The sequence below is a fragment of the Panthera onca genome, chromosome F2 (genome assembly GCF_046562875.1).
Source record: "Panthera onca isolate mPanOnc1 chromosome F2, mPanOnc1 haplotype 2, whole genome shotgun sequence".
NCBI classification, from domain to species: Eukaryota; Metazoa; Chordata; class Mammalia; order Carnivora; family Felidae; genus Panthera; species Panthera onca.
The window spans coordinates 43,799,028-43,818,028 of NC_138356.1; the positions used below are offsets into that span (position 1 = coordinate 43,799,028).

The window sequence follows — 19,001 nt, forward strand, 5'->3', positions numbered from 1 at the left end:
CTCTCTCTCCCTCTCTAAAATTAAAAAAGAAAGAGAGAGAGATTTGGATAAAATTGAGTTCGGATTTGGATAAAGACTTTTTACTCTAGAAATGAGTTATATTTCAATGATATATATAATAGACTCTTTAGTTCAGGTAACTTTGGCTTAAGATCCTTCCTTTTCTCAGTATTAAAGTTAAAAAAAAACAAAACACAACAACCACTTAACCTAATATTCTCATACATTCCCCTCATGGGGATTTCTAACAGTGTATTAAGTCTCCCCATCATCCTGTTTTTATAACAAAGTGTGAGATTGCATAATTCACGGTAACTAAACTTTCTTTTGCCGTATGACATTTGCTATCTTAATTGTCCTTCCAGTTCATAATGCATAAATCAAATATAGTTGAGCTCTGTAAAATCTATTAGTTATGGATCTTTTGAGATCTGAGTGAGCTATTGCCTATTTAGGACAAGTTATGAAAAATGTCCTTAGTATTCCCCCTTCCTTCTTTCATTCTTTCTTTCTGTCTTTCTCTTTCTTTTTCTTTCTCTCTCTCTCTCTCCCTCTTTCTTTCTTTCTTTCTTTCTTTCTTTCTTTCTTTCTTTCTTTCCTTCTTGTCATAATAATTGAGATAGTCTCCTGGCAGGTGAGAGAAAAGAATCTTATGTAGAGAAAGGGCATGGCCTTCATCAATACCCAAAACTATCCGGTTATGGAAAATATAAACCCACATGAAAATGTTTGCTGGACCCATTTTTACAAAATCTACATTTTTGAAGATGTAGTCTATTAATTTTTGTTGATGTCATATTTAAGAATGAAGATATTTATAGGTACCGTTTTAATATTTTTAGTCAGCACTGTACTGCAGAGTTCAATACATAAATAGATCTGTTGTCCAGTGATTTCACACTCACTATTCCTGGCAGAAGATTTTATCTGAGATATCCTGATAATTGTAGTCACATGGCATATTAGTTTTAATTGCCCCACCATAAGCTTTAAGTTTTCATTTTGTGCTAGTGTAGTCATAGCCCATATAAATCCAAGATCTGTGTTTAGGTTACGGTTGTGGTTCACACCCTTGACTGCACTTTAAAATCACCTGGAGGGCTTTTAAAATCATATCAACCTGGGACCCCACTCCCAAAGATTCAGATTTAATTGGTCTGGCTGCAGTACCACATCAGTTGCACAAGTCCAGGAAGCATCATTTATTGAGAACATATTCATCCCCAGGGCCCCCGAACTTCCCAGAGCACAAGTCCACTGTGTTCTGTGTGAATGGTACCTGCTGTCCTTGTACAAACTTGGAAGCCTAAAGAGGGGGCATGAGCACACCTGTTTTTAGAAGCTCCCCAGGTGATTCCACAAGGCAGCCAGAACTGAGAACCATGGAAAGGTATAAAATAGCACGAGACAATAACAGCATGTATTTAGGAGCCAAGTAGAAATGGATTCAAATCTTGCTCTACCATTCTTTAGCTGTGGAACCTTAGGAAAGTCATTTAACCTAGTGGAGCCTCAATTTCTTCATAAACAAAATGAGAAGAATAATACCTGCCTCAGGGCTTCTGGGTGGCTCAGTCAGTTGAGCGTTGGACTTCAGCTCAGCCCATGATCACACAGTTTGTGGGTGCAAGCCCCACGTCGGGCTCTGTGCTGACAGCTCAGAGCCTGGAGCCTGCTTCGGATTCTGTGTCTCCCTCTCTCTCTGCCCCTCCCCCACTCATGCTCTCTCTCTGTCTCTGTCTCTCTCTCTCAAAAATAAATAAACGTTAAAAAGATTAAAAAAAAATAATACCTGCCTCATGTGATTATACTGAAAAAAAAATACAGTCTAAGTGAAATGCTTGGCACAAAGTTCATTCTCAAGAATCCACTATTTTTATTTCAGTTATTAAAGTAAAATTTCTGTATTATTCTAGACTTCTTCAGTACTGACAGAAATCAAATGTGGACAACCTGAAGCAAAATATGGGAAATTCAAGCAAGCCACAAGAAGGGTAGGGTTGGATTTGGTCTGTTGGATTCCAGCATTTGAATGCTGTTAGGACACATATTCTCTCTTGTGCTTATTCCAATTTCTTTCATGGTGCCTTCATTCTCTGAAGCCAGCTGTCCCTGGAGAGGCTAGCCTATGACCATAGGCAACTCAAGCCTTTTATATCTCTATAGCTTCTTATGCACAGAAGAGTAACTAATTATATTCAACTCAGTTGAGAAGATCACAGTGACCCGGGCTGGCTCTTATATCCACCCCCATGGTCAAGATGTATAGTCCTTAAAATGGAGAGAAGGATAATGTGCAAATGAACACAGTAACCACCTTCATTTTCACTATTCAAATAATTGAATTCAAATAATATAAAATGCACAAAACCTCTGCCATCGTAGGATCTAAGGAAGAGCAGCAGTAAGGTCCCAGAAGCAGTCACAAAGTACCCCAGTTTAAAACACCTAGTCTCTGGCCGCCTGTGTGGCCCAGTCAGTTAAGCATCCAACTTCAGCTCAGGTTCATGATCTAATGGTTTGTGGGTTCGAGCCCCACATCGGGCACTGTGCTGACAGCCAGAGCCTAAAGCCTGCTTCGGATTCTGTGTCCCCGTCTCTCTCTGCTCCTCCCCCACTCATGCTCTGTCTGTCTGTCTGTCTCTCTCTCAAAAATGAGCAAACATTTAAAAAATAAAAATAAAACACCTAGTCACATCTGCATTGTCTAATACCTGAGTGCTCTCCCCTCCCATCCCCACCCGACAGTCTCTCCTTACCTATGGGAGTGGGGAAATTTAGCAGTCGTTAGGAACACACTCTACAGCTACTTTACTGTGCATGTTACCCAAGAATAAGACACTGTGCAAGAACAATCACAAAGACCCAAAGACCCCCTTTAACATTTAACTTGTTCTAGCCACTTATCTACCCCTTGTGGTGGTGAAGGAGCAAGTGTCATGACAGAGGAACAAGATTCATCGCTTTATAGCAAGTGTGCTTTGGACAGGTTATTTAACTTCTCAGAGCTTCAGTTTCCTAATTTGTAAAATAAGGGCAATAATATTTCACAGGACTGTTATAAGAGTTGAATATATTTGCTAAGCAATAAGGTCTTTGAAAGTCAATTACACTCTAGATATTGGATCTCCAATAAGTGGTTTCAGGGTTTGGGGAATAGCTTTATATTTACAAAATTAACTGAAGAGGCCTTGCTATGAACATGCTCTCATGTATTTAGACCCAGTAGAGAGAATGGCTGGGCATATACTTGAATATCCTAGGAAACACTGCAAAAGATGCACAAGTATTGATATTCACTGACCTTTGGGTCTTAGCACACTTACTTTGTGGTTACATAAATGAGTGATGGAGCTGCTGGCATCCACTGTAAGTCACCTTGCTACTTTACTGGTTCAAGGGCATTATTTAGAAAAGCACCCACTCACTTCACTGTAACATAGAATAACACTTTAGATAAGGAAGTAAAGAAGAAAAAAGTCAACTATTAACAGCAGTACTAGCTCTTCGATGTCAAATGATGCTTCTGGGGATTTTGAGGCTTCTTTATAGTTCCTATTCAGCCAAAGTAAATTGATTATGGGTTGATGAGAGTTGGTGAGAAGATTATAGGAATGAAGGTGTAAAAGCCAACTGGCTCATGGCCAAGGACACAGATGGCACTCTGACTCTTATGGGCAAAATCAAGTTCCAGATTATATGCTATGGACCAGCTATGTATTCTCTATTGGCAAGGAACCTCATCCCAGACAGTGATATTAAAATAGTATGCATCAAAAATATATATTTAGTATGCACCTTTTCTGACCTGAAAATGGAGGAATTACCTGTCTAAGCCTTTTATAGTGTCAACTCCATAATCAAAATCCCATATATTTCCATAAGTTAAAATTGCTTTCAGTGTAAAACAGTGGTGTTTTGAACAAAGGAGCAGTCTACTCATGAACCTTTACCTTTTAGGTAAGCACAGAATTGCCTATATCAAACCAACATGAATAAAGGTCAGCTATGAATTTTAAATTGTTCAAAAGATTGGTAATTCAACATCACTAAAATGTAGGGAGCAAATTGATGAGAATATCTTGGAAGAGAAAGAATATATTTTCTTAATTTTTTTAAACATCTGGTCTTCATACTAATTTTATTTCAATTTTTGTTAATATAACCACACAAATGCCTGATTTATACAGTTTAAGTATCCCATAGCAACGTGATCTTGTGTTTCTCTCTTTCATTTCCTTCCTAGCCCTCCCCTATTTATTTCTTGAGAGAATCAGGAAAAGGTTTTCTGTTTCTTCTCTGTTGAATCTATTTATGAAAATTTGAACTAAACAGCTTAGCACAATTAAGCAGGATGCCTCATTCATCAAACCTTCATTTTTCTAAGACTTCCATCCTATCAGTCACCAAAAAGCATGTGTTAAGTGGCAACTGTTTCTAGTCTGTTGGCATGCCACATCTGTTGACAATTACAGAGGTGCGTACGACGCCATTCATATCGTGGTATGTGCTTCCCTGTGCCTTGGGTCACAGGCCCTCAGGGACATTTACAAAGTGTGTGCTTTTTCACTGTCCTGGAACTAAAGAGTTTAATTTTGCCTGAGAATGTGTTTATGCACCTTGTAAAGGAACTAGTCATTCTTTTTTGCTTTTCCTTACTACGCGGGGTGTGTGTGTGTGTGTGTGTGTGTGTGTGTGTGTGTGTACGCGCGCGCCCGCGCGCGTACGTGTGCACACGCACCAAAGAAAAACCATGCCAGGTAATAAGCACAAAGACTGTTTTACATACCCACCAACCTTCCTTGTAAATTGCTGCTTTGGATTTTTATTCATTCTTTTGTTAGTACCATATTTCTTGGCTTCTCTTGGATTTTGTATGTTTTTTTTTAATACTACTTAATTCTGGTTTTATTTCCTCATGTTCTTGGTCAAGATTTGGATCAGATTTTTTCAATATATGTCTGCAATTACAAGTCACTGGGACCCTCTCTGAAGTTATGCCCTCTTTCTTTTGGGTCTCTTCCTGACCTAAAAGCATGTTTCATTCTATAATCCATATTTCTAAGGAAGTATTTAGAACCTCAAAAAGCTGAATCTATAAGTCATCTACCCAGGTATTTTATCTCCTGGAATAGTTGGCAATATCCAAAATGTTGACATTTTCTCCTGTTTTTACTTAAGTATTTAATATTGGGTATGCATGATCATAGTAACATAGTTTGAGGGTGTTTTTTGTTTGTTTGGTTGGGTTTTGTTTTTTGTTTTTCATTTAAAAGAGAGGTACTGGAATGCCTGGGTGGCTCAGTTGGTTGAGCATTTGACTCTTGATTTTGGCTCAGATTGTGATCTCGTGGTTTGTAGGATTGAGCCCCTCCTCGGGCTCCGTGCTGACAGTGTGGAGCCTGCTTGGAATTTTTCTCTCTCTTTCTCCTTCTCTCTCTGCCTCTCTCTCTTTCTCTCAAAATTAATAAATAAACATTTTAAAAAATAAAATAAGAGAGGGGTACTGCTTTTGGACATTGTGAGCATATTTTATTAATATTATGCATAATCAAATGAATTCTAGAAGAGCTACCTTAAGGGAGTTACTTAATGGCTAAAAGAAGAACTAGGAGAGAAAGAAGTTGAGAACGAGGTTAAAGTCAATGGTAGTTTCATCCATGGTGGTTAATGATGTTTCTTAATATTTAAATATCAAGTGTGTTGTAATGCTTAATTATCCTTAATATCTAAATGAATCACCACCATATTGAAGAAAAGAGGAAGTGACCTACAAATTCTTTAGTGTTTCTGGAAGAGGAAGGAGCAGCTTGAGGAGCTTGGAGAATTCTACAGGAGAGAGGAAGTTGTTAGATCCTAGGCTCCCATTTCCTTCAAATGAAGACAACAGGATGCATGAGCGTGCCTCTTCTCCAACATTAAATTTTGAGTTGGTTTGCTATTAAACTCAAGGGTATGTGAAGGAAGCAATTTTAATTGCTTGGCACTTTAAAAACCTGTTCTACTGTTCAGTGGGTTAGAAATATTTTGAAAATTTGATTGCATTTACAGCCATGCAAATTTACCTGTAATAAATTTCTGGTGTATGCCTAAATAATCTGTCTTCTAGAAATGAACATATAAATGCAACTATAGAATGCTCAGAAGGGAAAGGGAGGCCAGTATTTATTGATGACCTGCATGGTACTAAATGCATTACATTCACTATTTTATCCTCTCTTCTTAATATCCATATGAGTAGATGCTGCTATTTCTATTTTACAGAGGAGGAAACTGAGGCTAAGACCCACTAGGAGCCCCTACCTAACTTGTATGAAGTGCAGTGCAGACCCGCCCCAGCTCTGTTTGACTGCAAGCCTGTTTTCCTTCTCAGCTGTCTTTACATCCCTGGGGTGATGCTGAAAACAGTGAGGAGTGGCAGCTTCTTAGTTCATGTAGGCTTTGCAATCAGTGCAGCCTGATTCATCGAAGACACACACCCAGCTTCATACACACAAATCCACTTGGGGCCTGATTTATCTGGATTTGTGTCTAAATTATCCCATATATCAAATAATGCTAGATACTCTCTCCAATTTCTGCCTGGTAGCCAGCTTAAAATGTCTCAAAACTCCCACTGTTCAGAGCAATACTGAGAATGTTGTCTTATGTTAATCAAGTATACACTGTGCTGTCTCGTATTAATTAAATTTATGGTACCTAAATCAAGAATCCTTCGGGTTGGCTTTTGAAGCATGCTCTGTCTCTGGCATGGGAAGAGCCTATTTTGAGATTTTCCTACACAAAAGTAAAGAGCCACCATCAGGTATTGTTGAGAGCCTTTTCAACTGATCCCCAAATGTAAGAGGAATCTAGCTTCTCTGGAAGTTTTTAATAAATCTCATTATCTGACCATTAGTCAAATGCCTAGAATATGACATTCCTTCATTATTTTTTTCCACTTATGGTTTTGTTTAAAGGCTCTTTTGATGTTGTTTGCCCCCAGGTAGTGGTAAATGACCATGATTGCTAATAGGCTGGTTTCCACCAGCTAACAACTGCCTCATAAATATTCAACAGGGGCATTCTGTGCGAAGGGCTGGGGAATTAGGTGACCTGCCAAGTCTTTCCACATCTAATATCTATGATAATGGCTGCAAATTACATGGGACAGAAGGAATGGTCTTGCACTGTGAAAAAACGAAGGGAAATCAAGACAGCCTGTGGCTCCTAGCTGCAGTAGTCAGCTGCCTGGCTGAGAACACCTTTCCCAGGCGCTGTTCACTGAGGTTGCTGCCTTTCAACCCTGCCTTAAAGCTGAGGGCTAGGGTGTTCACCCCTGCTTAACCACAGTCCTCACCACCCGGAAGAGTCGAGCAGTCTTTTCTCTTTGTTTTAATCTTTTGTTGTAATGGTAATTAGCATTACACCTTGAGTAGTAAATTAAGAAATCCAAAACAGAATTTTAAATTTAAAAGGCTTTCCCACTAGGAATCCAGTTGCATTAATTTTGTGGACTGAAGGTAAACTGAATTAGCTGAGTGTGTGAATTCATTACCTTATTCTAATCCTCAACATCACAAATGCAAAAGGCTGTCATTAAATTTGAGAACTGACAAGAACTGGGATTTCTCAATATGAGTGTTGAAAGATTAATTTGAAAAGATCTCACTAAAAAATACAAAAGTTTATTGCTAACGTGGGATATTTTATATTCATAGTCTGTACCTGGTTTTAAAAAGTGCCCCTTTGCAGTACCTGGTTTAAAAAGAAGTGATACATTTAGAGCACTTGATCAAATTTTAAATTGAAATACCTATAGTTATTATTTTGTCCTGGTGATACGTAAGCACAGTTTATAAGATCATATTGGAAATTTCTTTGTCATCAAAGGATATTTGATTTCCATTTATTAAACATTTTACATCCAAACAGAAGTTAAAAACAAAGAAAAAGAGAAAATGAGCTCCACCCCCCATCCATTCTTTTCAAAATATGATTTCAGAAAAGAAAGTATTTACTCCTTTGACAATATCTCATTACTGTGTATTTGTGGTAAAAATACTAGTGGTAAAAAAGAAATGGTACTAATGAACACAGTGGTAATAAATTTCACGCAAGTCTAGTTAATTTTCACCAAACTAGTTGCCAAGCTGGTAGTGGGGTAAAAATGGTACATATTTCATTTTTGGTCAGTGGCATTTTAATTTTATAAATAGCCATCTACCTTGATTTCCACATCTGTAGCACATTTTAAACATCTGTGTCTAAGACGACCATTTGGGAAAAGGAAGCAAAAGGTTCGCTGGCTTCACTTAATACCTGTTGTCTGGTTGTCTGTACTGCATTCAAGTCCCAAATGAGATTTTGTAAAGAGAAATTGTATGCAGTTTGCTTACTTATTATAGAGTGAATAACCTAGGATGGCTTTTTACAAGCCAACATGTGATTTTACTGACTTTTCAAATGTTATGCAACTGTTGAAGAACTTAAACATCGGTTCCAACAGTGAAAATTAGAATAATTGAGATCAAGCGCTAGAGGCTGATGGTTCTCTTAACTCTGTTACCACAGGAGCCCTTCACTCCCTTGTGTTGCATTTATTAGTTTGCAAGAGATTTTTGCGTTCAGAACATAAGACTTAGTTTTAAAAATGCTACTTGGGGTTGCGGGGGTGCCTGGCTGGCTTAGTCAGTAAAGCAAGTGACTCTTGATCTTCAGTTCTAGCCCCACATTGGGTATAGAGATTGCTAAAAAAAAAAAAAAAAAAAAAAAATCTTTAAAACAATACTACTTTGAGTAACAGACTGGTTTTTAGCATTATTTTCATCCAACTTGATTAATTTTAGCCATAGATCGCTTAAAAGAACAGCTTGATTAAAACTATTAGAAAAGGAATATATTGCATGTAGCTTAGCCATAAAATATAAAGTCCAAGCTATGCGTGAAATAACTTTTAAAGGTAACCCTTCTATGGAAAAAGATAGTATGAGTGCCTAGGCAGCTCAGTGGGTTGAATGTCTGACTTCAGCTTGGGTCATGATCTCAAGGTTCATGAGTTTGAGCCCCACATTGGGCTCTGTGCTGACAGAGCTGGCTTCGGATCTTCTGCCCCCCTCTCTCTCTGTCTCTCTCTCTCTCTCAAAAATAAATAAACATTAAAAAATTTTAAAGATAATAATTTATAATATTACCACCCCCAAGATACATAGACAGCCATTGCTATTAAGAAAATCACATTGATTCTGTCTACCCTTGCTGTATGTCTGCTTCTTTCCTAAAACCACAGTCCTAGAAGCAATTTTAATGATCCATGATATAATCCTTAGTTTTCCCCTTAAACAAGACCAGACCTAAAGCCATTGATTCTAACATCAGAATGGTCTACTAGATCCTTTTCATTTGCTGTTAGTACAGGGGTATCCCCTCATCCCCCATGAGCATAAGAATAGCAGTTTTGTTACAAGATCTGGAAAAAAAACCACATTGAATCCCTTACTGCTGTAGATGTATTTATTTTGTAGTCATTAAAACTAAGAGGGCTCCTTCTCAAATTTTTGCATGATGATTCCTGAATGAAACATTTGCCACTTTTTTCCTTCTCAACACTACCCTAACCCTTATGTGTATTGAACTCAACATCAATAGGGTTTGGGGGTGTTGATCCTTTCTTTAACTTTGGCCTTTTGCAAACACTTACTTACCCTGGACCAATGGTATTCAAATAATATAATTAAGAATCTCTTGTAAAGCCTGTTAAAAGTACAGATTCCTGAGTCCCATACTAAGAAACACTAATGTAGTAAATCTGGGTTGGGACCCAGAATCTTCATTTTTCTTAAGTTCCCCATAAGTCCCCTTATGACTAAGATGTAGGGTGTCCAGGAACCATCCTTTGAGGAAAGGCAGGGGTTCTGGGTCCTTGCTCATGTGTTCAAACAGCATCGACTTACTGTAACTACCTAAGAATTGCATGATCTAGTCAGTGTTTTCCCAGATTTAATAATGTTATCAGATTCAGAACCAAAGGAATAACAACTGCGCTACTTGGGATGAATAGCAGTTTGGTGATGCTGAGAGCACTCAAGAGTGGGAAGACCTGGGTGAGTTCCAGAGCCCTGTTGATGAAGTTTTGCAGTGTTGAGAGACTTATTACCATGACTCAGTTTTCTAGTGTATGAGTAGAGATAATCATCTTTGCCTTCTACCCCCATAATACCAAGACTCTGACAAATACAGAGGCACAACTTGTAAAAATAAACTAATTTCTACATGGTCCTGTAGTTATATAAGTAACAGATTTCCAGAAACCAAACACCCATAGAAAACCCAGTATTTTCCTTATGTTTTATAATAATTTCCCTTGGTTTTAAATGATGGTTTGTAAAACCATCTCCTCAGAGACTTTCTCCTTAACTTTCTACTTTACCTTCATGCCGTCTCAACTCATTTCTATAAAGATATTGAGATGCCATATTACATGTCACATTTCTAAACCACCCTCTAACTGGTACCCTTGGAGATCTTACATTTCCCACACTCAGAACCTAGAAGGTCAACCATATTTGACTCACTGAAAATAACAAACAGCTGCTGAGCTGGCCTAGAATAATGTATGGGATAAAAAGGTTTAACCACAAAAGCCTTCCCAATCATGAGTCAGTGTGTGGGTGCCTCCATATTAGACTTCATGCAAGAGAAAGGAGCTGAGTGCGGGAAAGTTCTCAAGAGATTCTTTGGAATTAGGATTTTTGAAAGGAAACATCCTTGTCCACCCTCACTAGAGTCACCTCTTCATTTCTTTACCCACCTCATTCTTATCAAACACTGTGTACACTTCACATCAGACCAGAGTGCCCCAAGAGTCCCTATAACTTCTGCTTTGTCAAAGACCAGAAGGCGTATGCAGTTGAACAAGGCAGGTTTATTACTCATTGCAGTGGGAGAGGACATACACCATGAGAAATCATGGGGCTTCTCAGTCAAAGATGTTAAAAAGGACTTGAGACATTTGGGTTTGCATTAGGACAGAGTTTGAGGTGGGGTCCAAGGAAGCAGGGATTTGCTCTAGATTGGGTGTTCTCAGGAAGAGGTACAATTCTGTGGCTGGATATCTTAATCTTATCTGCAGGAAGGGCAAACCAGGAAGAGTATGTTTTTTTGCCATGAACATTTCAGGTTCTCTTTGTAGGTGCTGCGTTTTGTTTTTTTTTTTTTAAGATTAATTTTCTGCTTTGCCATTGTTTGTTTATGATTAGTTCCTCTGATCTCGAGTTGCATGCCCCTATCATTTATGAACTTGGGAAGTAGGGATTTAGGAACAGTGAGAAGGGTGAGTAGAGACTCCTCTCCATGAAGCAGTGGGTCAGTAGGGGAATTATAAGGAAGAGCAAGGGGAATGAAATGGTTTTCCTAAGTCTACTCAAGTGAGAAATGGGTGGAATGCATGGATGGATGGATAGATGGATGGATATAAAATATCAGGCCCATCTGAATTTACTACCATCCCAGATAATCTGCAGTTATCCTGAATACCTCTGGAACCAAAATCAACAAAACACATGATTCCTACCATTTTTGGATTTGTTTATGTATGTATTACACCTATATTGACACATAATACTGAAATTATGGGCTGCTAAAATTATGAAGAAAGGCAGTTAATGGTCCAGAAAGTTTTATTCATTCATAACAAAAGGGAATATAGGCAGGCTGAAACTAGTAGAAAACCCATTACCTTTTAAATCTGTCAGAAATCTCTTGTCAGCTGTGGCTATCCTCAGAATCATAAGGTTTTTAAAGCCTATGAAATGTTCATTTTCACATAAACATGAAATGGTGTCAGGGTATGGTGGGGGGAATTCCTGTCCAACAGGTGCTTCTGCAGAAATAGTAGAGAGGGATCCTTCCTCAAGAGGTGTGGGAAGGAATCCAGTTGTGCCCCATGAGTGGCATAGACAACTATGGAGATTGAACTTACACTCAATGCTTATTACCCTGGGCAGAGAGGACAGGAGTCCCTCCTCTTATCTGTATTCTTTGTAAGGACTAAGCTTCCTGAGAGGTTAAGCCACCAGTTAGAATATGAAATCTTTAGAGGCACCTGGGTGGCTCAGTTGGTTAAACATCCAGCTTCAGCTCAGATCATGATCTCGCTATTCATGTGTTCGAGCCCTGCATCGGGCTGTCTGCTGTCAGCACAGAGCCCACTTCAGATCCTCTGTCTCCCCCCTCTCTCTCTGCCCCTCCCCTGCTCATTCTCTCACTCTCTCTCTCAAAAATAAAATAAAACATTAAAAAAAACCCACTTTGCTTCTACTGGGTATAGATTTGTACATAATCCTTCAGTGGAACAAGAAAAGGAAAATAACTTAAAAAAATAGAATATGAAATCTTTAAGGGAAGCCATTTGTCTGCTTTTTCTTTGCCTTCTACTTTAAATGTAAAGGCTTGTCATAGCCAGTACCTAGAGTTCCATAAGGTATGAGGCTTCATAAAGGTAGGGAATGCCCCCTCCTTTTCCTCTTAGAAGTATGTGAAAGCCTCCTTGCTCCTTTTTTTTTTTTTTAATTTCTACGTTTTTTCAGAATGAGCATTCTGAGAACAAAACTCTTCTCTGATAACTCTTATAAAACACTTTTGTGCTTGGCCCTCCAAGGATTAAGAATTGGACACATAATTCTCCATTCATTTCTCAAGTGTCAAGAGAGAATTGAGTTTAAAGGCTCCAATTCCCTTGCAGGTTACACTGTCTATCTAGATGAATTAGTATTCAACATGGCTTTGGGAAAATCTCAGATGATTTGCAGTTTTGCAAATTGTTCAGACTCATAATGAAATCTCAGGCTGAGGAAATCACTAAACAGCTCCTGAGCATAAGCTTTTTCCTCTGATGTCCGGACATCTTGGATCAAATCATTCATCTGCCTTCTTTGCTTCATCTATACTCGAAAACAAGGCTTCTTGAAAAAGTCACATACACCACTAACTTGGTGCAAATTCATGGCCTCCAACCTTAGCTGGGACCTCAGTAAGGCCCCCTTCTGTATGTCCTCAGTCAGTTCCTCTCCCAAACTACCACCACTGAACTCCTCTGCCACCCTCCATTTCCTTCCTTGCTCAGCAAAAGGCAGTCCATTATCCCTCCATTCCCACTCTCCCTTTTGGGTACAATAGGATCTATATTCCTTTTCTTCTCCAGGATTATGTTCTGGGTCCTCTAACTTCTACACTCTCAAGCCCCTCAAACTGGCAATTATTTCTTTTCTATAGTTTCAATTCTCTTCACTAATATTTTCCCTTTAGAATATAGAATATTCTCAAGTCTTTTCCATTTAAAAAAAATGTGAGCACCTTCACATAACTCCATGGCCCTCCAGATCTTTTTCTTTGCAGCCAAGCATGTCACCAACCACTGACTCCTTTTCTCAACTGCAGTCTGAATTCCACCTGAAGCAGTCCACCAAGACTACCCATCCAAGGACTCATTTGGTTTTTGGCCAAATCAAATGGGTCCTTTCCTTACTTGATTTTCCTGAAGCATTGACACAGGTGAGCCCCATGCACATTTTAAAACTCTTTACTTCTTTAGCTTTGATGCACTTCTGTTCCCTGATTTTGCACCGCCCTCTTCCCGTTCCTTTTCAGGTTCCTCTCCGTGTGCTGGTCTCTTAAGTGTTAGTATGTGATAGGGTGTCATGCTTGGATTCTTCTCTTCTTATTTAGCTCAGTGTCCCTAAAAGATAGCTCTGGAAGTTCCCAAATCTATATCTCTGCGTGTTAAAATCCATGTAGTCAACATTACCATGTGGATGGTCAGTAGGTACTTAAACTCAACATGACCAGAGCTGAACTTTGATCCCGTTCTTGTTCCAGTCCACCTCTAGGAATAGAAAATTATCATCCTAGTCACACAAACCTAAAAGCTTTGCATTGACTTAGACCTTTCTTCCTCATTCAGCCCTTTCCACTCAATTGATTCCCAAGATATGCTAATTCTACTTTCAGAATGTAGCCTTTTCTCTATTCGTTGTGCTATTACTTTAGTTAAGGCACTAAAACTTTCTCATTAGTACATTGCTTCTAGTTATCTTCTTAAAATGTGGCTTCCCATTGCTTTCTAGGCAAACTTCTGAGCATGGCATATAACGTCCTTCATAACCTGCCACCTGCCAAACTCTGCAGCCTGCTCTCCGACCAGATTTCCATGTGGACGTTTACTCCAGCATAACACCCTACCAGAAGTTCCTTCAAAACACCAAATTATCTCACAATTCTTCCTTTCATATGCTGTTCCCTCTGCTTCTAACATTACTTCTTTCTAATCCTTGTGACTGACTTCTTCTTATCTTTTAAAGCTTAGTTCATATACTAACATCTTAACGTGCTCATTCAGGAAATGTTAGTAATCATTATGGCTGATTGGCACCCATTCTTTATATTCTCCTAGCAAACCTTTAACATAGTGTTAATCATACTATCTATCTGTATATATGATATATATACCATATATATTCATAAATATACTACTATATATTTACTATATATTACTATATATATAGTAATATAACATATTACTATATATTTAGGAATATATATAGTAATATAACATATTACTATATATTTAGGAATATATATACACCATACATATTCCTATATATTGCTATATACACCATATATATATACTATATATTTTATATATACACCAAATATATTACTATATATTACTGTGTATATATATATTCCTATATATATATATTAGTATATAGTAATAGGCCTCTTAGTTTTCTTACCACCTAGTTCTGAACTCCAGCCATTTTGCTTTTACTTTATCTCACTTACATTACCAACCTGGACCCTAAAGGCATTTGGGTTTACTATACCTGTTTAAAATAACAAATATTATCAACAATTTTCTAGTGAAATTATGGTGGGGGTTGTAGTGATGATGATTATATTTATTGAATACTTACTATATGGTAGGCACTTTCTAAATGTTTCACATATATTATCTTACTTTAATCTCATTTAATGGATGAGGAAACTGATAATGAGAGAGGTAATTACCTTAGCCAAGTCATATAGCGTATAAGTATTGGAGTCAGGATTTGAACACATGGAGTACTAGCCTAGAGTACAAAAAAGGCAGGGTAAATACTTTCCACGTACTTCATCAACCTTATTCCATTTATTACTCTTTGAGAGAGAAAGCCTGGGAAATCAATTCAAAATACTTATTATATATCTCCAATTGATCCTTGAACAACACATGTTTGAGCTGTGTGGATCCATTTATACGTGAGTTTCTTCCCATAAATACGGTAGATTATAAAACACCATAAATATATTTTCCTTATGATTTTCTTAATATCATTTTCTTTTTTCTAGCTTACTTTATTGTAAGAATACTGTACATAATCTGAATAACATACAAATTATGTGTTAGTTGACCATTTACATTATTGGCAAGGCTTCCAGTCAATAGTAGGTTATTAGTGGTAAAATTTTTGAGGCAGCAAAAGTTATATGCAGATTTTCAGCTGCAGGGGGGTTTGGAACCCCAAACCCCCACCCCTCATTGTTCAAGAGTGAACTGGACTTTGTGATTGAATTAGGCCTTTGAATAAAATATAGCCCTTCCTTTAAGTTTACCACCTAGAAAGGGAAATAAGGTATGAACATACCTTAATAAGTAGACAAGGTGGGTGATGGGTATTGAGGAGGGCACCTTTTGGGATGAGCACTGGGTGTTGTATGGAAACAAATTTGATAATAAATTTCATATTAAAAAAATAAGTAGACAAAATATGATAAACGATAAAACTGACAAGTGCTATGGAAATCGAAAATAACTTGCTATTTATTTTATATCTTGCATGTGGAAATGCTTCATAAATTGCATTTGATTTAGTATATACATATACAAATGTGCACCCACATTTTCTAGCAATCCCCATTTTCCAGTCCTGCTCTCCTTCAGGAATCAGAGGGTTCAATGTCCCTATAACTAACACAGAATCCAATGGTTTCTATATTAGTTAGCATATGTAATGTTGGCAGCTATAACAAACAGCCCCATCACAATGACTTAACAAATAAACATTAGTTCTTGCTCATGACACAGGCCAGTGGGGATCAGTGTTTGGGAGGGGATGTTGTATACTACACAGTTATTCAGGTAATCAGACTTTTTCCATCTACTGGCCTTGATGTGCCCTAAGACCTTAGACACTTAAAGTCTTCAAATGACACCTCTGTACCTCTGTATTTGGTCAAACAATGAAGGGGGAGAGAGAGAGAGAAGGAGGGAGGGAGGGAGGGAAGGAGGGAGAGAAGGAGAGAACTTGGAAGATTACAAGAGAGGTTTTTACAGCCAGGCTTTGGAGTAGCACATGTGACCCCTGCCCAAAAGCCATTGTCCAGGACTAGTTGCATTGTCCAGGACTAGTTGCACTGTCTAGGTGTAAGGAAGCTAGGAAATGGAGCCTTCTTGGGTCTCCAGGAGAAAAATGGTTTGGTGAACACATAGCATTGACTCTATCACAGCCTTTATCCTCTTCATTATTCCAGTTATTGTATTTTTAAAGTTTCTCTACTCTTCTCTCTCAGATATCACTGGGGCCTCATAATAGATTGGTGGAGAGAACTTGGAATACACAAATAATACAGTCTTCCCAACTTTGCACTGCCCACTTTTTTATTTTATCATTTTCTGCAGCTGCTTTCCATTCAATTCGGCTATAAAACATTAATGAGGCAATCACTGTCCTAGGTCCTAGGGAGTCAGTCATGGACAAGACAGTCTGTGCTCTCAAGAAGCTTAGTGTAGTGGGGCCAGTCATAACATCAATTTCAAGAGGCCTTCTCCAATGCCTTTTTCCCTCCCAGACTGCTTCTGGGTTCTTGAGAGAGAAGGCGTATTTTCCTCTCCACACCAGCTCTAGACATTAGCTCTCTATAGAAAATTTTTCTTGTTCCTCCAGGGTCATTATGTTTTTTAAGATCTTTGAGAAACATCTCTAGAATTAATTCTGAGAGATAAGTCTAGATAGCATTACCCAGTGTTATACCCCTGCTTAGTACTAAGATTCTCTTTAGATTGTGTCCTAAGGCATAACACAAATTCACTGTGTTCCTTGGCACAAGGTGAGCTCCTATACTATCTGAGTGCATCTGGCTGTCCTCTGGAGGAAGTTTGATCTTAAGTAGCTAGAAGAGTTGGCAAGAGTCCCTTCACCTGTCCTCAAATAGGGAAAAGGGATATTTATGCAAATCAGGTCCTAAAACAGCCATTAGTATCTCATGATTCTTCAAGGGAGACATGCAAACTAACTCTATAATAACATGAGGTGTGTGTGTGTGTGTGTGTGTGTGTGTGTGTGTGTGTGTGTGTGTGTTTGCAAAATTCAAGGAGAAACTTTATGGAGGAAACTGCCTTAGGCACATTAAATATATAAGTTTAATTTAACACAGAAACCAAGTATTTTTTAAACCAAGTTTTTAAAACACCCGAGACACTAAATTTCCTATGATGAATTCTCTGGAAGAAGTTCTAAAGCTCGTTCTCTGATCACTTCCTATCCGACTTGGAAGGGAAAGGTGTTTTGTTTTGGTGAGTTCAACTCCACCCTTGTTCATTTTGGTTATAATAAAAAGTCTTAAAATATGTTTTTCTGAGCAAGTGATTTTTCCTAGTTCTAAATTCTCACCACCCTTGAAATGTTATAAGTACAGCTCCAGTTGTCCTCAAGGAAAAGATCAAAGGAAGGAAAAAACATATTAATGAGCACAATAATTCAAAACCTCTTAAAATGTTGTTCCCATGTGTAGTGGGTCTTTCCGGGCATATCTCTGAGAAATGGATATTTTGGATCTTGATTTTAGCATATACAGGAAACCAATCCCCAGGCATTTCCCCCTTACAATTCCTTTACAAGTTCTCACTTAGAGAATTCCAAAAGTACCTTACTCAATGGTAATGTAGATTTCCCAGTGTTAAAAAAATTAGAGGAGAATGGAGTGAGTTGGTATCTCAAGTAAGTTTACCTGTCTAGTCACCTGATATTAGCTACCTATATACTTACACCACCAGGGCACCGTTTATTAATTTAGTGATAAGCTACACAACATTGAAATTACATTGCTCCTCCATAGACAGAGAAATCACAAGTGGAGTTACCATTGCAAAGGATCTTAAAAATCTAGATGTAAATACTAAATGCAGGAACCCCAGCTGTAACATAAACTCCACAAGAAGAAGCCTTATTCACTGAGGAATCTCTAGTGCCTAGGTAGTACTTGGCATATTGTAGACCTTCAAGAATTAGTTGTTTAATGAATGGACATCAAACAGCATGGAGGAATATATCAATAAGTATTGAAAACGTAAGCATGGAAGGAGTTCAGCAAGAATAGCAAAAATGTATAAAGATGGCAGAGATGAGGAGAGCCATGAGGAGTTGTAGACCTCAAATAGGTGGAGGTGAAGGGGAGGCAGTCTGAGCTAGGAAAAAAGAAGAGAGAAGTAGCAGAGGGGGGGAATTCTCATGGGGCAGTAGGGAAATGGGTTTATCTCAGGCCAGAGAATCACATGGTGATGTAATAGAAACCAGGCAGATCAGGCATGGGAATATGGACTTAGTCACAGTGTTTGGGGTTTGTGTCCTAGCTCTGCCATTTATTCAGTAACCTCACTTAATATCTATAATTTGGGAATAATGCTGTAGAACATATATTAAATAAAAATCAAGGGGCACTTGGGTGGCTTAGTCGGTTAAGCGTCCTATTCTTGACTTTGGCTCAGGTCACGATCTTGCTGTTGTGAGACTGAGCTCCATGTAGGGCTGTGCCCTGGGCATGGACCCTGCTTAGGATTCTCTCTTTATCCCTCCCTCTCTTCCCCTCCCCCAATTGTGCGCGCTCTCTCTCTCTCTCTCTCTCTCTCTCTCTCAAATAAGAGAATTTAAAAAATTATTTTAAGTCAAGTAGGGGTGCCTGGGTGGCCCAGTCCATTAAGCGTCTGA

The 19,001-nt window shown here is 38.4% G+C and overlaps 1 protein-coding gene across 7 annotated transcripts in view; it reads left to right on the forward strand.

Annotated features, from left to right (window-relative positions):
* The window catches only part of CPQ (carboxypeptidase Q), a 548,491-nt gene that overhangs the window by 389,302 nt on the left and 140,188 nt on the right, over positions 1-19,001 (forward strand). The window contains exon 8 of one of the 7 annotated variants that reach the window (XM_060610975.3): positions 1,917-2,039. The exons of the other annotated variants lie outside the window; for them this stretch is intronic. Within the exon in view, the coding sequence (XP_060466958.2) occupies positions 1,917-1,957 (41 nt within the window). The 3' untranslated portion in view covers positions 1,958-2,039. Of the gene's footprint in view, positions 1-1,916; positions 2,040-19,001 lie in introns of those variants that run through there. 7 annotated transcript variants of the gene reach the window in all.